Source organism: Haemaphysalis longicornis, unplaced genomic scaffold, assembly GCF_048455015.1.
Source record: "Haemaphysalis longicornis isolate Haplotype H1 unplaced genomic scaffold, Haemaphysalis longicornis Haplotype H1 scaffold_4, whole genome shotgun sequence".
NCBI classification, from domain to species: Eukaryota; Metazoa; Arthropoda; class Arachnida; order Ixodida; family Ixodidae; genus Haemaphysalis; species Haemaphysalis longicornis.
The window spans coordinates 94295266-94315001 of NW_027526361.1; the positions used below are offsets into that span (position 1 = coordinate 94295266).

A 19736-nucleotide genomic window follows, 5' to 3' on the forward strand; every position below is an offset into this window, starting at 1 on the left:
TTCCCCTATGATAAATGAACTTAGGAGTTGCTTATTTGGTGCCGTTCGATAACGTCCATATATGGTACATGTGATGAATGGCCACGTGAGTGATTGGCCGCGAAAGTGAGCCAGCAGAACGACAGCGACGATGGCGAGGAAGAGGGCCGCGGTTGAGGGACCGCCGAAGCTGGAACGGCAACGGCTGGAAGCCAAGCGGCGGAACAGGGCGCGGTCCGTGGGAACTACCCCGTGAGACGCCTGGGCAACCTTAGACGGGACCGCCGCTACCCTCCGCCAAGGCTCGAGAGCTCGTCTGGGCGCCGTCATTGAGGTGCTGGTGCGCCGACCGCTGAGGCGCCATTCCGCCTGCTGGGCGCTGCCGTTCCAGCTGTTGAAGTGGCTAGAAACGCGTCGCAACTGAGAGTGAGCTGACTTGCCTATTGGGCATTGCTCTCGGACCTTGTGAACTGCGAGGTTACTTTGTGTATCTTTGAACTGTCGACTGTGTGTACGTGTGACCCAAACCCATCCTGTCTGTTACGTCCCGCCTTCTACTATGCTCACGTCCTGTGCTTGTCCTCCATCGTGTTGAATATAGACTTCGACGTGTTAAACAGTGTTCGTCTACTGCCTGCCTGCGTGGCCCTCGGCCCATTCATAACAGTACAAAAGGGTTCACATCCTGCAAGGATGAAAAATAGTTTCTACCAGTCTGCCTGGCTGTTATTAGCTGTGTTCATTCTTGTTATTGCAAGTTGGGTTCTGGAGGGGATTGAAACGATTTGATTACTGTTTGACCGCTTTTGTTTTTTTCCAACATGCACAAATAGCAGTAATTAAAACAACTATACACCAAATTCTGTGTATCAATAGTAATAATAACTTATACACTGCAAGATGTGCTCTTGTTTCCGAGGACTGTCATTTTAACCCATATTTGTACTTCAAGTGGGCCAATCTCTGACAAAAGTTGCGAACAGAAATTCCTTCAAGAAGAAGAAAAATGGAAATTCGCTGTTCCCAGCGCACCCGTTCCGCAGCGTGTGCATTTTATTGCGTATTTTATAAGGGGCAACTGACTGTTTTAACATTCAGAAATAACATATTTGTTACAATAAATCTCGTTTTTCTCCGTTTGGTTTTGGGCTAGTTGGTAGTGGTCATCCATGTGTTTAAATTCACGTATTTTTTTCAGTAAAGCTCAATTGGAAGCTCACCGTTTCTGGACGTCGCTTCCCTGTATATTTGTCTTTTTGCGCTACACGAAGTCACGTTTATCTCACACTTCTTGCGAGCCCCAATGTTTCTGCAGTCTATAAAATCCGGATGTCCGAAGCGCGAACACGCGAAGGAAGTAACAAAAACCAACAAAGCAAAAAATACGCTGTGACAAGTTGAAAAGCTGTCGCCTTGGGGAGGAAAAAAACTCCCACCTCCCCTCGCGGGAACCCCTGTGTAGATGCGACGCATAGGCGGAGCGGCGAAAGGGCCGCGTTTTATAGCGCGCATAACGTTGAGGAGACTGCGTAAGCCGGTCCCAGTCGATGACGACGTTGGCGTACTTGTAAAGAGGTGTGGACTCTAGGTGTTTGAGCCAAGCGTGGATGTTGCTTCGCCGGAGAACGGCACACCGGTTATATGCGCAGCGCGCCCGAAGGAGAGGAAACCGCGGAAGAGAGAGTACTGCACATGCGCCGGCACCAGCGCGTCTGCCGCGGCTATGACGCAACGTGCCGCGGCTATGACGCAACACAATCCAACACAATCCACTTTAATCCAATCCAATCCAAGCCAAGCCAAGCCAGGCCAATCTAATCTAATCCAATCCAATCCAAGCCAATCCAATCGAATCCAATCCAATGCCCCTCGCGGAGAGTGTTCGCTATCGGAGAGGAGAGGGGGTGAGCGGCGGAGAGTGCAGCTGGCGTGGCGAGGAGAATGGAGGAGGGGCGGACAACGCCGACGACGACGACGACGACGCCGGAGGGGCAAGGCGAGTGAATCAGATGCTGCCGACGGCAGCCGACGACCCCGGGACAACGCGTTTACTCCCTTGAAATCGCAGGGACAGCCCTCCGGTAGAGGGGCGCGTGGCAGATGACGCATCTCTAGCAGACGACGCCGAAAAAAATTAACTTAGTAACTACTCTACATTTAAACCAAACTTGCTGGACACGTGCTGGTGCGTATGCTTTCATAAGTAAAAAAAAGGCTTACCAAGAGCTGCTCTTAGCGAAAGAAATGCAGCATGCGCGCAGCGAATATAGCACTTGCTAAAGCGGCGGCAGCTCCCGCGTAATCGGGGGAGACTGCAGCGCCCTCCGGCGATCGTTCGGTAGCCTATGTGCCCAGAGAAATGCTTGTGAGGGAGAATATGGCCATGGATGTCCCAGGCTAGCTGCTCGCTGCTGTTACATTGGCGAAGGCGTCCCCGTACCAAGCTCCTCCTCCTCCGTTACGAAGTGGGAGCGGCCAGCAGGTGAGCTGCTTTTGTGTTGATGACAATGAGCTGAGAGCCAACTCCACTGCTTTACTTCATGGCTAGAGATGAACAGTGATGATACAAAAAGAGCATCCTTGCGGGCGAGCTTAACACTATGTCTCGGGCAAAGCGACTTGACCTTACGGAGGCCTGAAGCGATCTCCCATCGCAGTGCTGAAAGGTCGGAATAAAGGGTTCCTGGCATACTGGTAGCCGTAGACCTGCGGAAGGCGTTCGATACCGTAGCGCACGAGGCAGTAATCTCCGCACTCGAAGACACGAAGCCAGGAGCCCGCATCCTCAACATCGTCAGGTCATTCCTAGAGGGACGCACCTTTGAGATTCGGAGTGACATTAGGAACCCTAAGATTTACAGCAGCAGCATTGGCGTTCCCCAGGGGGCCATACTGTCGCCCACGCTATTTAAAGGGACACTGAAGTGAATTTGTCAAGCTCCCGTTTTTGCTTGCACTGCGTAGACTGGCTCAAATTAGCACACTTTTCATCGTTTATCCGGTTGACAAATCGGTAATTATTTTACAAAGCGCGAAAGAAGAAAAACTACCATGCGCGGTTTGCGGCGGTCGCACCAACTAAGGCTGTGACGTTGAGAGGAGGGGCGCCGTGATTGGACGATGCCCAAGGTTAGCAATCACACAAGTTTCGGTTTCGGTTCGGTTCTGTAAAACATAACCAATGGCTTTGTTGGATGGGCATTATCAATATCTCAGTAATCATCGTACCGCGCTTCTGCCATGTTGTCGACTGTAAAATGCACAAGATAAGCCTCCCAGGACGGCTTGTAGTCGTAGCATTCACTAGCCGAGACCTACGCAGTGCATGAACGCCCTCCGCGTACCCGCAGACGCCCAAATGTCATGCGCTTTTCCCCCATATTTGGAGCTTGCCTCCCTCATGCCTGTATCGTAAAAAGCGTGTTCGCACCAGGCCAAGGGTCTGTTCATTCTGGCCTGTGCCCACTGCCTGCAAGCAGTCGGTGCTTATGGCAACAGCACGCCAACGAGAACTCGCTAGCGCGCCAGTGCCAGCCTGCGCACGTTTTGTGAACTAGTTCGTGTAGCCATGAACGTTGCGGCCCCAAAAAAGGTGAACTCAATATAGAAAACATCGGCGGAAAACAAAAAAGTTAACTTACAAAAAAAAAAAAAAAAGCACGTACCCGCGGGGATTCGAACTCATGACTCGCAAAACATTTGCAATGAATTCCTAGCGCCTCAGACTGCTAGGCTACGGAGCGGGACGCGAAGGCCTTGCTAATATAGGTTATATATTGTACAACCGGTTTACACTTTTATTTAGTTTTGGCATTTCAAGCCGCTTAGGTGACTATTTGTTGTACTGCGATCGTGCAGTAAGCGTCGCCCGAGTTTCCACAGTAGCTCACGTCTAGCAATTGCATTTCGTAGACGGAAAAGCGTTCGCAGATGCGTAGTCGTGCTGCTGACCGCTGTGCTTGTTCGCCCAGCGCAAAAAAGTGCTTCCCGCGCCCTAGTTTTACGCTGTACGGTAAAAATATCAGTTGATTTTATTTGCTTAGTACCTATATTCACTTCGCTGACTCTTCTCCCGCCTTCAAGAGGCCTTATATTTTCCTACTGGCGTACCAGTCAGCGAAGCGTCGCATGTGCAGCGCTTGTGTGAAGCGACCTTGACTTGGAGCTAGATACAGTGTACAAACAAACCAAGTAAAGAAAGGCACATTCTTCCATTCACAAACGTGTCCTGGCTTCGTTTCAACTAAGCGAACGAATTGCGACCAAGCAATTTTTTTTAACCTCCTTGATTGCGACGACCCGCCGGCGGCCGGCGGACGAAACGCTGGGCCGACTGACTCTGTCGGCCGGGGAGCCGTGCAGTAGCGCAGCCGTGGCGCAGCCAATTGCCAGCTCATCCCCTCCTGACGTCACACGAAAACGCCACAGAAAATGGGCGAGCGTAAAGAGAGGAGGACAGCTTTTTCGAATTAGTTTTTCTACTAAATAAAATCGCGTAAACGCGCCTAGAGTGGTCGAAACATGGCCTGGGGACTCCGGACTACAATTTGCGCTAGTAATCCCGCAATGTTTACATATCACTTCAGTGTCCCTTTAACCTGGTGATGCGAGGGCTGGCTACACGCCTGCGGCGAATTCATGGTGTGCGCCTCACCATGCACGCCGACGATGTGACGCTGTGGAAGGAGCCCGGTGACCCTCTCAGAACAACAGAAGACGCAGCCAACGCTATACAAGACGCCCTCAATACTTTAGCCGACTACTTGAAGACTACGGGAATGGAAGTGATGATGATGATGATGATGGTTAGAGTTTTTTGGCGCAAGGCCAGCTGGGGCAAAGAGCGCCAAACAAAAGTATCTAAAATAAAATAGTGGCTGCTAAAGCCAAAACAACAATAAAATCAATTAACGGCAATGGTGATGGCTGGTGTATAGGGCCAGATTTGATTATGCGTGATAGGAAATGAGGTTTAAAAAATTCACATCTGACAGGTACTCAAACACACGTTTAACGGAAAACATGGCATCGTCACCCAGAAACAGAGGTGGATGTAGGGGAATATGTTGTCTGTAGAGTTCTCTGAAGTGTTTGTGTCGTGTTGTGTGAAGTGCCCTGCATGTGATTAGTATGTGCACCACGGATAGGGCCTCTCCGCACCTGCTGCACTGGGGTCTAGAAGATCCCGTCAGCAGATACGAGTGCGTCGCCTGGGTGTGCCCTATCCGCAGCCTACCCAAAGCGACTTCCGTGTGTCTGTTGCGTGAGTCAGCTGTGTACCGTCCCAAGTGTGGCTTTATTACATGTAGTTTGTTGTCTGTCTGTTCGTCCCAGTGTGTTTGCCATGTTCTGCGCAGGTGTTGTCTTATGTGTGGCTTGAGGTCTGTGTAGGGTATCGTTGTAATGTCTACAGTGTTCCTGAGTGCAGCAGCAGTGGCCCTCTCGTCTGCCAACTCGTTCCCAGCGATCCCTGCGTGTCCTGGGACCCAGCAGAGGACCAGCTCATGCTTTTGTGCATACACGGACATGATAGTGTTGAATACAAGATTAACTATGTGGTTTTTGGGGGGCTTGTGCGATGACAGTGCGCGAACAACACTCAAAGAATCTGTATAAATGATGGAATTGGGAATTTGAGTTTCAAGAATGTGTCGTACAATCAGTAAAATTCCATACGCTTCTGCTGAAAAAATTGTTGTGTGCAAGCTCATGGTTCTGGCTGCATTGAAATTTGGACCATGAGCAGCGCACGACACCATAGTGGAGGTTTTAGAAGCGTCACTATAAAATTCTGCACATGTGTATTTAAACTGCAAAGACAGAAAGTGCTGCAGTATTGCAGCTCGTGGTACACGATTTTTGTCAAGTCTCATAAAAGAAAGGTCGCACGACACAGGGCGAACTTGCCAAGGCGGTAAACTGTTAGCAAAGGATGACCTGTACACATCTAAAAACGAAGCGCTCAGATCCGAGGCTCGCTCTCTCACTCTAAATGAAAAGGGCAGAGGAACGGATGGGCGATTTACAAAAAGCACAGATGTGGATGTGTCGTCAAATACAGGATAAAAAGGATGATTATTGGGTGATGAAATTTTAAAAGCATAAAGCAAGTCCATATACGTTCGTTGGTTCTCAAGGCTCCACTTATCACACTCGACATACAGACTCTCCACAGGGCTAGTGCGAAAAGCACCCGAGGCGAGACGAAGCCCCAAGTGTAGCACTGGGTCAAGCATTCGCAACGCTGTTTTAGTCGCGGACGATACACCACACTGCCATAGTCCAAACGAGACCCAACCAAAGCAGTATAGAGCCGTAGTAGGAGTTCTTTGTCGGAACCATAAGAATGATGGGAGAGAACCTTAAGGATATTCATTGTTTTCAGACATTTTTGTTTTAGTTGTTTCATATGAGGGATAAACGAAAGTTTTTCATCAAGAATTATACCGAGGAACTTGTGTTCTTTTTTGACCGGAATCGAGACACCATTCAGTTTGATGTCTGGATCTGGCCTGATCCCACGCCTTTTGGAAAACACAACACAAGTGCTCTTGACTGGGTTCAGCTGAAAACCGTTCTGATCTGTCCAGCCTGCTAGTTTGTTGACACCAAGCTGGACTTGGCGTTCGCAGATTGACATATTGCATGATTTAAAAGATATTTGCACATCATCTACATATATTGTACAGGAAATGGTTCGTGGCAACGCCTTTCGAAGTGAGTTCATCTTGACAATGAACAATGTGCAGCTCAAAACGCCGCCTTGAGGCACGCCGTTTTCTTGCAGGAAAACATTTGAAAGGGCAGTGCCAACCCTCACACGAAAGGTTCGCTCCGCCAGGTAGCTATGAAGTGTATTAAACATATTTCCCGAGACACCGAAGGCTTTTAGGTCGCAAAGTATCCCGTATCGCCAAGCGGCATCGTAGGCTTTCTCAAGATCAAAAAACACCGTAGCACAAAACTGTTTATGGACAAACGCATCCTCGATATACGACTCAAGGGCGACAAGTTGGTCGTTTGTGGATCGCCCCACCCTGAAGCCGGCCTGGCAGCTCTCGAGAAGACCATTGAACTCTAAGAAGTACACAAGTCTCCTGTTGATCATCTTCTCGAGAAGCTTGCCCAGGCAGCTTGTGAGGGCGATGGGTCGATAACTGGTGGGAGAAGAAGGGTCCTTACCCTCCTTCAGGAACGCCACTACAATAGCCTCCCTCCAAGATTTTGGGATGTGCCCCGAAAGCCATATGTTGTTGTATAGGTGTAGGAGTGTTTCCAGAGTGTCCGGGTGTAGGTGTTGTATCATGGTGTATGTAATCTTATCTGCGCCAGGAGCTGAAGGTTTACACGTGCTCAGTGCAGCCCTCAACTCATAGAGTGTAAATTCAGAATTGTAACCAGATTTTGACCTGTTATTGTCATGTAGAGACTTCTTTTCACAAGTATTTTTTATGTTTCAGGAAAGTGTTTGTGTAGTGTGCAGAGCTGGAAACGTGTTGGAAGTGTTGTGCAAGAGTGTTAGCCTGGTCTTCGAGTGTGTCCCCTGTTGTACTGACCAGGGGCAGGCTATGTGTATGTTGTCCTTTAAAGGGGTCCTGAAATACCTTCCGCCGATGCATGGATGTACATGCACCCAAATAAAGCAATGTATTTGCAATCTCCTCCCGCAAGAATTTTGTTAAAGCGATGAGTATTAGCTGAGAAATCGTAAATCAAAAACCGCGCATTATCGTCGCTCCGAGTTTCCTCCTCCTTTCGACTTACTCTCCGCTGTTGACGGCGCGCGAGCCTTGCCTCCCATGATGCTGCGCTCCGCAGCGGTGACGTACTTTCGCTATTGCGCTGCTCAGACTGTCGTCTGCTACGGGCAAGCTTTGTTGACACCATGAATCCCGCACGCACTCCGCTCAAGGCTGGAAAAGCGAACGAAAAATCTGGCCGCATGTATGCGGTGGCCTGGCCTTGCCCTTTCGCGGTGTACGTTGCTGGCGGCACATGACTTTTTATCGGCGGCGAACTCGCAGCCGCACGGGGAGGGTCGTGCGCTCGTTCCCTTGATGCACCGCGCACTGTTTATCCGAAAAGCGCCGTATCAGATGTGGCCCCGCTGGTGCCGGGTCTTATTTTGCGGCGGTGGTAATTCCTGCCGGCGGCATGTGAAAAAGACATTTTGAACCGATACAGAACCCGTGCACAAAACGCTTCAATCATGTGACCAGTTCAGCTTGGGGCGACGCGTGGTGGAGAGCGGTAACGTTGGCAAAACATTCTCCGCCGCGGCTCTGAGCTTTCTAGCGCTGGAGCGAGCGCCATTTCTTTGACAATCTCAAACATCGGTTGTCTTGGCAACAAGGCACAAACCGCTCCAGAAGTCAGTTACGGTTCCGTGATCCCGGTTCAGCTTGGGGCCCCACCTCGCGACATGTGGGCACTGCAGGCGTACCACCCACTCCTATTGGGAAGTGCGAGATGCGTTTGGCATTACAGGAGGCGATGGTGTGTGTGTTGTGGACGTCTTTGTTTCGCGATGAAATGCGACGTTGTGCTTCTGCGGGTGGATAGTTCTTCCCATGGTCTGGATAACCTTTCTCGAGCGACGTACGACTCAACCTCGCATGGCGTATGTGCAGTGTGCGTGGCCGCATGCAGTGTGCGTCCCCGCAAACCGCGCGCGAGGTGAGTACCGAATTTACGACGGGCAGGAGGCAACCCATCCTCTGTCAATCGTGGTTCAGACTTTCAACGCATGTTGTGACGTTGTATTCGTTAGAAATGCATCTCTGGATTGTTTTGAAGCGGAATAAAATGTATGCGTCAAACCCGGGCATTCGGCTCAGGGCGTTCTCTGCGATTGCACGAAAGAAGTGCCACGGGGCTTGAACGCTTTCTTTATGGAACGTACTCAGGTAAGAGAATATCCATGTCGTGTTATGGCCGTGTTGCATTCAATACAAACGGTTAAGCGTTTGTTTTACACTTGTTTCGGTTGTCGTAAAATGCCCAAGCACTCCGGCACTCCGCTGGCAGATCAGCCGGCGAGCCGACGCTGAGCAGACGACTCATCTCTTTGCCGGAAGTACGTGAAAAAGCCGCCCAATAGCAGGATGTCTAGCTCATGACGAACATCTGGGAATCGATGATGTAGACATGTGCTGATGGCGGCGTCCAAAAACACGAAGGAAAGGGTGAAAAAAAAACGACAAACTTTGCAACAAAAGTGTGAGCTTTCCGCTGCGCGTAAAAGAGTAATACTTGGCACAGAGGACGTTGACGACCCAATCTAACGGTTGCGCTAGTTCATTTAGTGTGCTCAAAATGCCTTTCAGGGCCCCTTTAAGTTTGCGTATTCTTGTCCATACCTTGTGTGCATCTGTGTATGAGTTAATGGATGTAAGGAAGGTGCGCCAACTCTCTCGTTTTGCCTCACGGCGCACACGTTTTCCGAACGCCTTGGCCCGTTTGAACAAAATGAGGTTACCCGACGTGGGGTACCGACGAAGGATACCCCACGCCTTGTTCTGGGCCTCTCGCGCCCGCCTACAGTCCTCATTCCACCACGGCCTCCGCTGGTTGCGCGGGGCTCCAGAGGCGTGGGGAATGGATTTTTCGGCGGCGTCGAGGATGTGCGCCGTGAGGAGTTGGGTAGCTTCTTCAACGTGTAGGTGTCCTATGGATGTGTGGTGTAGTTTGGATGTCTCTGTAAATGTATTCCAGTTAGCTCGTGCTTCATTGAACCTATTATGGGAAGATGGACTGCTTGGGCCTTTACCTATGTATGTGAGTGAGGTGGGGAAGTGGTCACTGCCATATGGGTCAGTTCCCACTCCCCACTCAACAAGAGGACAGAGAACTGCGGAGCCAATAGCCAAGTCAAGACATGAGTATGTGTTGTGACCTATGTTATGGTATGTAGGCTGTTTATTGTTGAAAAGGCATGCTCCGGAGGATGTAAGAAACCTTTCTATCAGGCGACCCCGGGCATCCGTACGAGAAGAGCCCCAAAGAGAATTGTGAGCATTAAGGTCGCCTGTTAGAATGTACGGTTCGGGCAGCTGGTCAACCAGCGCCTCGAAGTCTGAGCTCGTAAGTGAAACATCAGGAGGAATGTATATGGAGCATACCGTTATTAACCTATTAAATATTAAGCGTATTGCTACAGCCTCAAGGATAGTGTTCAAGGTGACAGGGTGGCATGCTAAGGATTTCCGGACGATTATGGCCACACCGCCAGAAGAGTGTGTGCAGCCATCCCTGTCTTTCCTGTATACCAGGTAACTATTCAAGAAATTTGTGTGTTTAGAATTCAAATGTGTTTCCTGAACACACATTACACTTGGCTGATTGGTATGCAGAATCTCATACACGTCGTCAAGATTATTCAGAGGGCCTCTGCAGTTCCATTGAACTATGTTTTCTCTTCCCATTATTTAGTGTGAGAGCTACAGGAGTGTGTATGTTTATGTGTCGTCTTTCGGGGCTGTGACTCTTGGATTGGGCTTTTTGGGCGGCCTATCTGAAGGCTTGGACGTCGGAGGCCTCCAACGCACTGGACGATGGGGAGGCACGGACGGGAGCGGCACCGGTCCCGACGGAAGAGGTTGCCACCACAACCGCTGCTGCCCCAGCGAGCGGTGCGGAGGCGGGTTGGGCTGCCAGAGGCAACCCAGGGGGGGGGGGGGCGGGGGCGGGACCAAGTCCGACTCGCGGTACTGGGTCCCCGCCGAAACCAGACGCCGCTCCGCCCCCCGGCGAGCTGCGTCGCCGTACCTGCCCAGAGGGAAGGAGGCGAACCTCTTTCGCGCCTCTGGGAAGGTGATGTTCTCGTTGACTTTCAAGGCAATGATCTGTTTCTCCTGTTGGAACTTTTCACAGCTCCTAGAATAGGCAGAATGTGGTCCCTGGCAGTTCGCACAGGTGAAGTTCTCGGATTTACAATTGTCAGTTAGATGATCATGTGCTGCACATTTTGCGCACGTCAATTTACCACGACAAGACGTTGTGCCGTGCCCAAACCGCTGACACTTGAAACAGCGGCGTGGGTTCGGCACGTAGGGTCGGATTGGACATCTCAAGAAACCTGCGTTCACCGACTCAGGAAGGTTTGAACGGTCAAGTGTCAAGATTATGTGCTTGGTAAGAATTATTTCATCATTTCGGCGTATGGTGATTCGCCTCACTGCTGTCACGCCCTGATCTCGGAGGCCCTCGAGCAGATCTGCTTCAGTCTCATTCATTAGATCCCGATCAGAGATCACGCCCTGGCAGCTATTGAGACTGCGATGGGGCGTGATCTTGATGTCGACATCTACCATGCGCGTTTGCTTGAGGAGGTTAGACGATTGCTGTTTGTTTTCTACTTCTATCAAAACTTCTCCCGTTGTGAGTTTCTTAGCCTTGTAGGACTTTCCGACAAAGCTTTCAAGATACTTGGAGATTAGAAACACGGACTGCGAAGGGATTGGTTTTGTCTTGTCAAGAGATTCCATGATCAGAAAGCGCGAAAAATTATCGGGCTTTGGGAGAGAGATCGATTGCAAAGGAGGAAAAGATACTTCGGTGCGGCCCCTTTTCGGGGGCCGATCACGTCTGGGGGGGGGGGTTTGGAAAATGCCATATGATACATTGAAAAGCAGGGAGACGGGGTACTTTCTCCTTTGACCTTACCCTGGTAGTCAAAGAGGTCCCGGAGCTCCCTGCCTGGTAGACAGGCAGGGAGCCCATCGGCCGGAGCTTGACCAAGGCTCCGACGGCCACCGTTTACGGCTTCTACCCTTAACCTTAAACACCTCGCCACGGTTGGACACGGCTTATGTTGGGAGCTCGGGGTCCGCGGTGTCGCTGCTCACCGTCACCATGAATACTCAAGGTGCCCCGTGCGGGGGGAATGGAAGTGTCTCCGGAAAAAACAAAATATATTCTCCTGGGCGGCTCCACGGTTGAAAATGAAAAGGTCAAGCTCTGCCTCGCCGGCCAGACACACGAGAGAGCTCCAGACCGGCACATCAAGATTCTTGGCATCCCGATACATGAAAGCGGAGGTGCGGCAACGTGGCTACGGCAGCTAGAGCCTAAGTGGAAACAGCTTCTGCATCTTGTAAGACGCATAGCCCACAAATCCGGAGGAGCCAGCACACGCACAGCTCGTACCCTCACAATGGCAATACTAACGTCCAAAGCTTGCTACGGAGCTGTGTGTTTTGACCTGACAAAATCGCAATACGACAAGCTGGAAAGACTACACCGGGAGTGTCTTCGGGTGATAACGGGCCTGCCCCGCCATGCCCGGGTCAAGGAGCTGCACCGCTACTCTTGCATCCCGCCGCTCAGAGACATCATCGCAGAACGCAAGGCAGGACATGATCGCCGCCGTCTCTACACGCCAGCGGGCCAGTCGCTCCTAGAGCTGGACGGGGAACAGCTGGGTGAACAGATAGAAGTGCTCCGCGCGATCGCTCCCTGGGAAGACGACCAGGTTCGTGTCACGAAGCCAGTCACGCGCCGACGCACGAAAGGGGATCACACGGCCCAACGAACCGCCCTTGCTTACAGGGCTGACTTCCAGGACAACGCCATCTTCACGGACGCCGCCTGGGACCCATACACCTTCCGGGGAGCGGTCGCTGCCGTCCGAGGACAGCAGCGGGATGCGCAGGCGTTTCAATACTGCCAAGTGCAACCTGTGAGGTCACTTGAACTGCAGGCCATCCTTTATGCACTAGAGAAGTTGACTCAATGTGCAAGGACCAGCCCACTTTCTGTGCGAGGACAAACCTTCACCATTTTTACCGACTCTTTGGACGCCCTCAAAAATCTGACGAAGACACCTAGAGCCGGCACTTTGGCGCACAACGTGAAAGTCGCTTGCGCAACCCTTCACGAGCTCTACGGCGTGATGGTGTGGGTGGACTGGGTCCCGAGGCATGCGGGCAGCATCGGAAACGGCGCCGCCCATGACGCGGCGAGCGAGCTGTTACGTTTCCGCTCGTCCCCCCTTGACACAGTCCCTCAGGCTCCGCTGCTCTTTGACCCGGACGAGGAACGCGAGCGGATGAAGGTGCAAGCCAAACGAGAACTGAGGGCGAAGGTGGCGCACAATCCCCACCCACTTCCCAAAGGGCTTCCGCGCGGTGCGGAAGTGCTAATATACAAGGCTAGGACAGGTGCTGCCCTTACGGAAAATGTTCTGGCAAAGTGGCGAGCACACGATGCATCCAAAAGAGCTCGTGGCGGTGACCCACAAGTGGACATCACCGATCAGAACGAGGAGGGCGACCAGGCGGCCACTGCGACGTGCTACACGTGCAATACCGGTGCCTCTCCAACGTTAAGGCACCTACTGTGGGACTGCCCCGGCCTTTCACCGCTGAGGAACAGGCACAAGGGCGCCGGCGTTACATCATTGGAAGAATGGACAACTCCGCCCCCTCACTTGGACGCCGCGAGCACGATCCTTTCTTTGTGGGAGTTCGTGCGAGCGGCAGACCTGACCGGACGACTCTGACGGCCGCCCCACTCCCTTTCCCTTCTCCCCTCTTCCCCAACTAGGCTACCAAGCCCCCCGTATCGTTAATAAAGTTTCATTCATTCATACACAGCGGTTTGCACACTTCTCAAAGAAAGTAAGCACATGCACGCAACAACACCCTTTCCCGGTCTCGCGATAGCCTACACACGTTTAGGCTAAGAGAAGGAAAAAAAAATATCTCGGCGAGCGGAGTCTGTTGGCATAGTCAAGTCCAATCCAAGCCAATCCAATCTTTTTTTGCCGAGCGTGGGCTTTCCTGCAGCACATAACTCCACCATGTGGGGGTCAAGCCCCTCATATCGGGGCGAGGAGGCGCTAGCGACGCCCTCCTTCTTGGTGGGGCGAGGGCGATCCTCGCGCGCTTCCCTCCTCTCCCTACGAGGCGACGGGGGATGCGCGCAGGAGACTCCCCGGGGGAGACCGCCCTTGACACGCGAAGCGATCGCACGGTACGTAAATGCCCTTCGGCCCCTTCTGGCCGTTTCTTGCATTGGCCGTTGTTTCCCACTTCCGTGGGTCCCGGCACCCACCGTGTCGATTAGCGCATGCCTCGATTTGCGTCAGTGCGTTTATCTAGGATGCCCGGCGAGTCTCCGCGGGCATATTCCACTTCTTGGTGGGTTGCCCCCGCGTCCGCGATGTGACGGCTTGCGCCGTCTAAGGTCAGCGGACGAGCGCCGATGCCGCCCGGTCGAGTCCAGTGGCTTGGAAATGTGTAGCGGCCACAGAGAGCCCCCTTCCCCTACGTCAGCAAGCGTTGCGGCCGGCCAACGCCGGCGGACGCCAACTGCTGCCCCACTACGGGCTGGGCACACGCTGGCGGGTGTGTATGCCCCAGGGGCTAGGTGCGTAGTGCAGTGTAGTGTTTGTATCGTGGCTTCCCGCGTAATAAACCCCTGTACTATGAAATGTATCGCTTCCACGTGAAGTGACTTTAAAACGTACACACGCGGCGAGAGTCGTGGCTCGCTCTCGAACCCGTTGTGGGCAGGGTCTCTCGGCAGGGCAGTTCGGTGCTGCGCGAGAGCAGTGAGAATAACGACGGCGTGTTATTCTATTGTTCTGTTCTATTATTCCTTAATGGCAAGGATTAAGGATAAGGATAAGATTATGCCCACAACCATCATCATCATCATCAGCCTATCTACACCCACTGCAGGGGAAAGGCCTCTCCCATTATTCTCCAATTACCTCCTTCCTGTGCACCTGTGACCAATTTATCCCCGCAAACTTCTTAATCTCATCTGCCCATCTAACTTTCTGCCACCCCCTGCAGCGCTTGCCTTCTCTAGGGATCCACTCTATTACCCTTTTTAACCAGCGGTTATCTTGCCTTCGCATTACATGCCCTGCCCACGTCCATTTCTTCTTCTTAATCTCTACTAATATGCCCTTAACACGTGTTTGTTCCCTGACCCACTCGGCTCTCTTCTTGTCCCTTAATGTTACACCTATCATTTTAACGGTCTATTGCCCGCTGAGTCGTTCTCAATTTAAGTTGAACCCTCTTAGTGAGCCTCCAAGTTTCTGCCCCGTAGGTGAGTACCGGTAAGATGCAGCTGTCATACACTTTCATCTTCAGCGACAATGGTAGGCTGCTATTCATTATCTGAGAATGTCTGCCATATGCACCCCACACCATTCTGATCCTTCTAATTATCTCTGCCTCATTGTTGGGATCTGGGGTCACAACTTGGCCTAAGTAGATATATTCGGCTCGATTACCACTTCCACTGCCTCGCCACCTATTTCAAACCGCTGTGCTGTCCCGAGGTTATTGATCATTACGTTAGTTTTCTGCATATTAATTTTCAGGCCAACGGTTCTACTCTGTTCATCCAGTGAGGAAAGCATGCTTTGCAATTCGTCCCCCGAGTTACTTAGCAAGGCAATGTCATCAGCAAATCTGAGGTTACTGAGGTATTCTCCGTTAACCCTTACTCCCACCTGTTCCCAATCCAGCGTTCTGAATACTTGTAAACATGCTGTGAATAACATTGGAGAGATTGTGTCTCCTTGTCTGACACCCTTCCTTATAGGTATTTTCTGCCCTCCTTATGGAGGATGATGGTAGCTGTGGACCTATTTTAGATATCCTGTAGTATTCTTACATAATGCTCATCTACCCCCTGGTTCCGTAATGCCTGAATGACTATTAGGATTTCGACCGAGTCAAATGCTTTCTCATAATCTATGAAGGCTATAATTCAGAGAATTATCTACTAACGCGTAGCGTTCTTATGCCGCTTGCCTTAAGTATGAGTTTTTATAGTCAAAGCTTTTGGTTTTTCTAAATCCTGTCCGACCGATGATCTCCATTTACGCAATTATAACGATTCAAATTGGAACACCGCGAAATCTGCATTATTGTGGAATTGCATGGCGTTACACGGTTCGCGATTTTCAGGAATTATATTACATTTTACCTAAAATTTGGCTTTTCAAAATTTAGTTCGACTGATTATCTCCATTTTGCTATTATAAAAATACAGGAGAATCTTTCGCGAAATCTGCATTATCGTGGAAATGCCATGCATTAAAATTTGCTATATTCCATAATTTTTCAATGTTATTCTTTTTTTTTTCTTAAAATTTCTTCCGACCAATTATCGCCATTTACATGATTATATCGCTTACATTTGGAATTTACCCGAAATCTGCTTTATTGTGGATATGCAGGGCGTTAGACGGTTCGCCAATTTTCGTAATCATTCTATATTTTTCCTACATTTTAGTTTTTCAAAATTTATTTCGGCCAATTGTCTTCATTTACACAAGTATAACGATTACAGGTGGAACATTCGCGATATATGCATTATTGTGCGAATTATATGCGCTATACATTTTGGTATTTTCCGTAACTTTTTTAGCATTTTTCTGATTATTTATTTTTTTCAAGATTTCGTTCGGCCGATTACCTCCATTTACGTTTTTATAACGATTACATTTGGAACTTTCACAAATTCTGCATTATTGTGGAAATGCAGGGTTCGCCAGTTTCCGCACTTATTTATATTTTTCTTATTTTTGAGTTCTTCAGAATTTTGTTCGACCAATTGTCTCATGTTATGCTATTGTACCGATTACAAATTGAACTTTCGCGAAATGTGCATTATTGTGGAAATGAATGGCGTTACACGTTTTGCCATTTACTGTAATCTTTTATTTTTATGTTTTTTTTTAGTTTAGCAAAATTTCGCGCGACCAGTTATATTTATTTACGCCATTATAGCGATTACAGGTGGAACTGCCGCTATATCTGCATTTTTGTGGATCTTCATTGCGTTTTACGGTCCTGGCTGTGGGGGTACACGGCAAAGAATGCTACGCATTGAAAAGCGAACGATGAACGAAAGCAAACGAGGAGAGTGTCGCGAAATTGGTACGGGAGGGCGGTTTGCCGTGGCGGCGCAAGCCAGTGCTCTCTGAAAGTCTGCGATGAGGGAGGGGAGCGGGCTGTGTGCTGTGCCCAAACAAGGTGCTCGACGGCGCGACGCTTGGCAAAAACTGGAGACGGGCGTGCGCGTAACGATGATGTGCTTTCGCTTCTTAAGACGCTCTTCGCGGTCCCTTCCAGAGACACAGTTCGTGCCGCCACTGCAGAGACTCACCATAGCTGCCGTCGAGAGAACCCACGAGTGAGGCTGCCTCAGCGCGCTGCTGCTGCGCCCAAATATCTCATTAATCTTAATCGCCAGGCAATAATATTTTAAGTGGTTTTTTACACATGTGATTGATTTTCAGGCTGTCACTTTAGCACGACACCCGAAAAAAGTTGTCCTTTCATTTTTTGTGACTTAAGTTATTATACATGTCCAACATGCACGCTACCTTAGACCGTCCCAGTACCTTGGAAGCTATACGTTATTCTGCTCAAACTTTTTTCTTAGTTGCTACTACGCGTTATCCTTGTCTGTGTTAGGTGCCAGGAGGTGTGTGTGTGTATAATTCGTTTCAAGAATTTTTTATGTCTGCTATTTTTGTTACATCTAACCTAAGTTATCCCAATATTTTGTTGATTGGCAAGGTGTGCACATCGTCCTTGTGTTTTTGTTTTGTTCGTTCTTGACGCTTTGTCTGTTCGTGGGTGCGCTAACAAAGGATTGATTGATTGGTTGATTAATAATTTATTTATTTATTGTGTGACCGACGGATTGACTGATTTGTATCTTACTGTTCCACGTATTCAATGTCATGACACTGCATGCACTGTTGTTATGGTCATCCCCAGCGTATTAGTTTGCTTAGCAACTCGTGTGGTGCATCATTTCGTCGTACAATTATATTGTCCTTTTTTTACTGTGCCAGCACTGAGAACTCACCGCTGCTCCTGGGTACTGACAATAGAAGTGTTGCGGTTGTCGTTGTTGTTGTTATATTATTATTAAACTGCCGCAGGCGCTCGCCGAGGAGGCCGCCCGAGCACTGTGGTCGGGTACCCAACGGTTCCGCATCTTGCTGTCCTCAGTGCTGGGCGCGTTTCTTTACGTAACAAGGCAGAATGCGTCAATCAACATGGACTGCATCGATGCCAGTATCGTCGACCTGGACGTGGTGTGCAGCACCAACTTTGCCGGGACCACCGCTCATTTTGACCCTACCGACAAGTACCAGTACCTGACGTACACACCTCCTGCGGGTTCCACTAATGCCAACGGCTACGTGGCCTCTCACGAGACGGTGTCGTCTCTCAATGATAAGGTACGCTTCCTTTTTAAACGTGTTGTTGACGCGGAGGTGGGGCTGGCAATTCGAGGAAACAGGCTTGCCGTAACTTCGTCGGTTACAAAAAGGTCTGCATTAACAAGGCTGTCCTCCTTTTTTCGATCCGGGGACGCACGGTGTGCGAAACCTCTCCTGGGTGTGCGCGTCCCTTCCGGGTGTGTTTCGGCGCTCCGTTCGCGCGCCGCAATTTTTGCTTTCGCGCGCCACCTTTGTGCGCGGCGCGGCTTGCTCCCTCGTTAGAGGACCGTCGCTCGTCAGCGGCTGCGGATGTATGTTCGAACCTGCAATCGGCTGCGCGGTCGAAGGACACCCTTAAAGGGCAACTGAGGCAGTTTTCAATCTGCTGAATACACAGAAATTCGGAAGCGTTGATCTTAAACACCTTACCTACGAGGTCTTTTTTTTTTTTTTTTTTGGTTGAAATAGCGGCGTAATAGGCGAATATACAAGCGCCATCGCCACGCCCCCGCGACGCGCAGAGCGCAGGGGAGGAGGACGGCACGAGAGTGAAAGGGGTCGTGGTGACGTCGTCGTGAGGAGCGATCGGCAGCCGCGGCAAGTGTTCGGCCCCTGCTGCTGCCTTTCTCAGCGTGCCGTCCGCCAGCGTTTGCTTTCCTGGGCCTCCTGCTATGTTTTGTTTTTTTAGCAACTAGTAGTGGAAACGTTTTCAGTGCTGCGTTGTACTGCTTCACAATCGTGCCGAGGAAGCGGAGTAACCATGCCGAGGTTCTGCTCGGCATTCGGTTGCAACAGCACCTATGGCCGGATAAAGTGGTCTTTCACAGCTTCCCGCGGGAGCCGAAACTCGCTGCTCAGTGGGTTGCTACTGTAAAGAGGGAACACTTCAAGCCCACAAAGGCGAGTGTGTTGTGTTCCACACATTCCCAGACAGGCTCCTTCTAGGCAGTATCGGGGTGCCATTTTGTCGAAGTGCAACCTCCAGCGCAGCCCTGTTGAGGCACACATTTTTTTAGTTTTCTGGTGGTTGTGGCGCACCTGGGGTGCCTTTGCCTCTCTCGAACCTCCCGTATCTCCTGGCAACAGCAGCAATCTTCTTCGTCGGTCATTGTAACGCAGTGCGCGCATGAGCACCTGTTATGAAAACGGGCTTATCGTGATACGAGTGCCTCAGAAGGGACCACTACTGGCTAAAGCGTTTCAATATAGCTCATGCTGAACTAAGTGACGACGCCACTGCAATTACAAAAGCCCCAGCGGCGGGATATCGGCTCTAAAATCTGGAACAGCAGTGGTGACGTCGCAAAAAAACAGCTGTGAGGAGCGGCTCTCTGTAATCAAAATTGGAGTATCGTGTCGCCGCTGCACGGCTGAAGCCGTTCGTGCGTACTGGCGTGTGCGCTGCTTGTACTGTATGTACTCCTCAACTTCTTGTTGGATCACGGACAAAGAAAAAAGAGCTGTGCGCTGGTGCCGCGGCAGTAATAATATGGATGTTATGAATGAACCCCCGGCGAAAAGACCCCTGTAGCACTTAAAATTTGCGTAT

At 50.5% G+C, this 19736-nt stretch overlaps 1 protein-coding gene across 1 annotated transcript in view; it reads left to right on the forward strand.

Moving 5' to 3' along the window:
- Positions 1-19736, forward strand: part of LOC144180447 (uncharacterized) — a 58097-nt gene that overhangs the window by 28803 nt on the left and 9558 nt on the right. Inside the window, exon 7 of the mRNA XM_077708787.1 lies at positions 17903-18205. Coding sequence (XP_077564913.1) covers positions 17903-18205 — 303 coding nt within the window. The remainder of the gene's footprint in view (positions 1-17902; positions 18206-19736) is intronic.